A 6,000-nucleotide genomic window follows, 5' to 3' on the forward strand; every position below is an offset into this window, starting at 1 on the left:
TGGCACTTGACTGGAAGGAGCACACAAACTTTCTTCTGATCTCTTTAGTAAACATCTGACCTAACTAAACCTCAGACCTCACGTGTTTCCTCTGAGCACGTGAATGCAGATACAGGCTCCACAAACAGACTGTGGCTCAGTAATCCGAAAATGTGAAGATCTCTGTGAATATTTGACCAAATCAACATGAAACAAAATCTGCTGCTCTCCAAGCCTAAAGTACACACATCTGAGTAAAATCTTTGTGAAAGATCGCGCAATGAGAAGATGTTCCACAGGGGTTTGGTCATCACGAACCCCATGGGTCAGAAAACCCTGTGACGGTGCAATTTTCAGTGGTAAGTTTATTGTGAGCAGCTAATCGCGGCTCGTAGTTTTGTTTCAGCTGTGGAAGCTCGTGTTGCCACATAGTTTACGTCTCTAAAGCTCATAAAAAAATGATTAGTGCCAATGGTTTACAAGCAAACTAATGACGGTTCCGAGTCATACCGGAAATTACACCCATAGTTCACACAAGGACTGGTGGATATGAGACATGTTTTTGTTCAAATTTCCAAAAACTAAAAACTGGGTTAGCCTCATCCTAAATGGCAAAAGACACATGCCTAATGATTTTAGTCATGTCATTGTGAACAACTAGCTCAGATTCATTTGGGATTTAATTTATTATTCTATGGTTATATTTTCATTCATTCATTTTTATTTTGTCTCACTTTTGACTTTGGACGCCAGTGTTTCAGGACAAAAACAACAAGTTCTTTCTTTTAAGAAAAGACGTATCGCCTAAATAATTGCAGAATGTCCCGTGGTCGCCCACCTCGCTCACAGTAATGTAGAGCTGAGATGTCAGTGGGTTCAGCAGTCTCACCTGGGGCGACCGGTCAATGCAGGAACCAGCTGGATCCGCAGACTTTCATTATGAGCAGCGCTAAACACTGGCTATGCTACTTTGCAGCATTTGAGAGGTGATTTCTGAGATGTTGCTTTGGTGATAGTTATTGAAGTCATGGAGCTGGTGGACGACTGATAGCATTTTTCATATACGGAGCAGGGAGGGGATCTGTGAGAGAGTTTTTTAAGAGGGGCACTGCAGTGAAGAATGAGGACAGCAGAGAAATCAGACGACTGTGGAGGAAAAAGGGGTTTCTGAGCCTATAGCGTTTATGAGCATAAGTAAAATGAAAAAAGATAAATTTACTTTTGAACGTTTTTTTTGAGCTGGTGTCAGCAAACAAGTAGGAAAATAAGAATTATAATAATTAAGAACAAGAAGAACAAGAAATAGCCAGAATACATTAGATATATATATATAATGTTTTTAATGTCTTTTAAATGTCAAGCACTTTGCACCTGTGTATGAAAAGCGCTCTGTAAATAAAGATTGATTGATTGATATAATAATATACAAACATAACTCACTTCTGGCAGCATTTGGACACAATTTGAATTATACTTGATACTTTAAAAGTTTGAAGACAGCCATACACAGCCTCTAGCCAATTTGTAAAGTAAACAAGGCTGTATGTTGGCTTTGTTCAATCGTGATTTCCAGCTTTGGGACTCAATAACAGAGGCACAAATATAAAAGTAGTAATATACAATCTAATATTAATTTATCACACAATTATCTTTCAGTGTGACATATCTGTACAGAATACTACATCAATTTATCGTTGATTGACGACATCCTGAAAATGAATAAAACGAAATGAAAAGCAATATGTGTCCAAGCACCGTGACCCACTTTTGGCTCTAGACCCAGCAATTGAGAATCACAGTAATCGGCCAACAGGTTATAGGCCCAGACATTATTATAGCCTACATTATTTTACAGCGTGACATTTGATCCTTGTTGTTTGTTCTCGTGGCAGAATCACAGTCTCCGTGTTTAGGGAGACCCTATGAATATCAAACACACATCACTGTAGGCCTATGATTTCCCCATTTTGGATGCACATTATAGGCTACGTTAAATGCTTTGTTGGGCTGAGAGCTCCAACTCGTGAGGGCGCTTTACGCATGAACTGCTCCGCGATCCAGCCCGCACGTGCTCAAACATACAGGGCTTGTGTAGTGGCAGCAACAGGCTAAAATTCCTCTGCATTGCATGTTTTATTGTAAAAAGATGTACGCATGAATTCAGCGCACTTACCTGACAATAATGTACATAACCAGCACGTTTCCAACCAGCCCCACCACACACACTATGGAGTACAGCGCGGTGATGACAATCGCGATGATCACCGGGTTCGAGTCGTCGCCAAAGTCGCTCAGACGCTCCCTCCGATCCGCGAAGTCCGTGTAGCCCGGAGTAGCGTTACTGGTGTCGGTAAAGTTCCGACACAGGCTGCCGTTCTTGTAAACCGCGGGGAAGTGGCACCAGTAGTCCGCGTCCGAGCCGTTGCCTGCGCTCTCCATGGTGCTCAGCCCGCCGCGTGCAAATACAGATACGATCGCCCCTGGATCACAGGTGCTGCCGGGGCGGACTAGTTGTGAGAGGAGTCGGGGAGAAGTGAGCGGCCAGCTCGGTAAGAGGCGCCAAAGCTGCAGACGGAGTGAGGTGCGTGTGTCGGGCTGCGCGGAGAGCACAGTTGAGTGGGAGCTTGCGCTTCACTGCGCCCTGCACGGGACAGGAATTAGCTCGCGCTCCCTTTCTGATGCCTCCTCGTGTCCTTTTCGGCCACCTTTTCTTTCCCATCCCACCAAGGTAGCCCAGACACATGGCTTTGTTTATTATGCCTCGGTCTATCTTTGTAATTCTTGTTTCTCTTTCACACTCTCCATATTGTTATAGGCTATGTTTGACATTTCCCACTTTTTCTTTTTAGCAACAACCAAAACCTACAAAATAAGACAACATAGGCTGGACATAGTTCTTAACAAATCATGACTCATAGATGTCCTTTTTGTATGTGCTGCAGTCTATAGCCTATTATTTCGGCTGCTCAAATAACTTTGGATTTGAGGGAAATCTCTTGACTGTGGTTAAAATAATTCAGATAATCTTGACTGCTTTTCTTTTTTCATATTCTTTTTGAAGATGCATCGTCTTCACAGCACAGTGTCAACCACAGCGAGGTTATTTATTTTCTTTCTTCTTTTTTCTTTACTGCTATTGCTTTGTGAACGCTTGACATTGCCCACACTCCTCATTTGCACAATAACAGGAATCATGCCAAAGCCCTCTTGAGTTCACACAGGGGCGCTGATGTGAGGGCAGTTCTCCATGTCGTTCAGGCCCTCGATATGACTGAAGCCATGGGATGTGTGTGAACAGTGTAATCCAATAGGTATTGATTTAATCAGAGTAATGCCCCCCACTTGTCTCATTACGGGTCCACAGATGTGCACAATGACCAGAGATCAGTAGGTAAACGTGCCGCAAGCTTGTTTGTACTGGAGCTGTTTAACATCAGAAGTGTTATAGGCCTACTCAAAGTCACACAACTCAGTTAGGCAGCGCAGGGATTTTAATCAGTGTTCTCCACACAAACAAGGCAATAAAAAGGTGTGGGCGATGCTGCAGCAACCATTTGTCTTCAGTGTACCTGTTGGTTTAGAATAACAGATTGGCAGAGAAACTGTGGGGAAAAAAGGTATATTGTTCATGAGGATCGAATAAAAGCCACATGACAGTAATTATTTTTGCTGACACGTTTTGGTGAGACTAGTTAGGGTACAGTGCATTGGGCAAATATCTAAAGAAAATGGCATTCGGAGTAGGACACTAAAGCAGGTTACTAACAGTGTCAGCAGCTGGCAGTGCTCCGCATGTGCAAGCCCCTTGGGACAGTTCACTCATCTATGCACTGCTCTTAAGTAAGAAAAAAACAAGAAGAAAAAAGGAAGGATTTTGAGGACATGAATGAATTTGTCACTAAATTTCGAAATTCTACATTTGCCAGGGAGCCAGTGTGTCACTTGACCAATCTTAGTTTGATCAGCCTATTTCTCTATATAAATAAAGCTCTTCTCTCATGATTATGAAGACTTTCCGGTAACGCTTTAGAATACAGCCCACGTTCCAGGTGTAAGTACGGGGTAGCCGGAAAGTAATTACACATGTAAGTACGTGTACGTTTACATGTGTAACGAGGGAGAACAATATGTAACAAAGCAGTACAACCAATGTGTAACTATGTGTCAAGGTATTCATTTTCATTTTTTTATTTATTTCATTCAAAAGTGACATCATACAATCATAACAAAAGCGCCAAGCCAATACAGTATGAATGAAACGGAGCAATTAGTGGTGCTGTGCTATCACATAGTGGCAAAAGGGAATGTGGTATTGTGCATACATTTTAATGTAATTGTGAGAATATGAACAAGCGTCCAAAAATGATCACGCTTAATCATCATTTCTAAGTCAGACGGAGCCTTTTCAGCCTATTGTTTGTAGTTGTCGAGGAAACAGGAGGAAACCTATGTTGGCAGGAAAAACATGCACATCTGCACAGAAAGGCTCCGTCTGAATTGAACCCGGGACTTTCTAGCTGTGAAGCAAAAGCGCTAACCACTGCATCATCATATCACATGTACTTATGGTGTACATGCTCTTTGATAGTGTGATCATTTTTGGAGACTTATTTTTTCTCTGTTTACTCTTGTTTCTGCTTGTTACAGGCATTAGTGTCTCACTTCAGTTTACAGCCCATGCTCTCCTGTACCTACACATTAGCTACTGTATACATGTACATTGATAACGTGCTACTTTTCCTTGTTTGGCTTTATTTTTCTCTGTTCACTCTTGTTTCTGCTGGTTACAGGCAACGGTGTCTCACTATAAAAAATAAATAACAGTCAATAAAAATGTCTGGAGTCATGTCTTCACTTTCACAACAGTAATACTGTTGTCCTGCAACATTAAAATCAATGCACAATTTATAATACCACATTCCCTTTTGCCACAACTATTAGCGTTAGCTCAGCACCAGTAATTGCTCTTTGAATATCTTTACTACACCTTGACACGTAGTTACACTTTGTACTGCATTGTTACACATTGGTCCCCCTTGTTACACATGTAAGAGTACCTGCACTTACATATGTTATTACTTTATTGTTACCTCGTACTTACACCTGGAACGTGGGCTGTATTCTAAAGCGTTACCGCCTTTCCTTTCTATAACAACACCGTTTACAAAGTCCTCAATCACACAAGCTTTTCCTGTATAGCTGTAAACTCAACACTTAACTTATCACAATGAATTCTCCAGTGGCTTTACCGGCGTGAGCTCGGTAAGGGGAGAAAACTTGATCCTGTTGCCATGGTGAGAACAGGATCAGGGCGCCACGGCAACACTGTTTCAGGGTTCACGGGTGATTTGCACATTGTTTGTTTTGTACCCCATATATAGTAGCACTGCTCCCTATGGCCTAAATTCTGTTGTAATCGCTGAGCGGAGCGATTCAATGGCATTTTTGTGTGGCACATACAGCGTACCAGGGATGCATGTTCTGGAAAGCAAAAACTGAAAACAGGTCTTTTGTTGTGTGAAATAAAAGCATTAGCTTGGGTTAAGTTGATTATATGTTTCAAGCCAGTGAAAATACTAAATACACACATTCATTACGCAGTGTCTCAAACATGTTTGTGAACTCCTTCAAGCAGATTCTTTGTATTTAGATGTGAGTAGGCAGTTCCAATCAATTCTATTCCCATAGCCTACATTTTTGTAAATCTTAAGTTGATCAAATTCAATTTCACTTCAAGTTTATTACGGACTCAAGGTCCAAAGATGCTGAATTTGATAAATGGTGAATAAACTGTTACATTTATATAGCCTAGCGCTTTTCTGCTTTCATTAGGCACTCAACTCACTTTACATCAAGGAACCACTCACCCATTCACACTCTCATTCATGGAAAACACAGTGGGTGAAGTGTCTTGCCGAAGGACAGTGTGGATTCAACGCGCTCCACTATCTGCACGACTGTAATAATAGTGTGTTGTGTAGACTATGTGAAGACTCTAAAAGTGAGTAAGTAAAATATACA

At 41.5% G+C, this 6,000-nt stretch overlaps 1 protein-coding gene across 1 annotated transcript in view; it reads right to left on the bottom strand.

The window, feature by feature from the left end:
• Nucleotides 1-2,680, bottom strand: part of oprm1 (opioid receptor, mu 1) — a 30,541-nt gene extending 27,861 nt beyond the window's left edge. The window contains exon 1 of the mRNA XM_079560450.1: nt 2,153-2,680. Within this exon, the coding sequence (XP_079416576.1) occupies nt 2,153-2,418 (266 nt within the window). The 5' untranslated portion in view covers nt 2,419-2,680. The remainder of the gene's footprint in view (nt 1-2,152) is intronic.
• Between the last annotated feature and the right edge of the window lie 3,320 nt (nt 2,681-6,000).

Source organism: Gobius niger (assembly GCF_951799975.1).
Source record: "Gobius niger genome assembly, chromosome: 7".
NCBI classification, from domain to species: domain Eukaryota; kingdom Metazoa; phylum Chordata; class Actinopteri; order Gobiiformes; family Gobiidae; genus Gobius; species Gobius niger.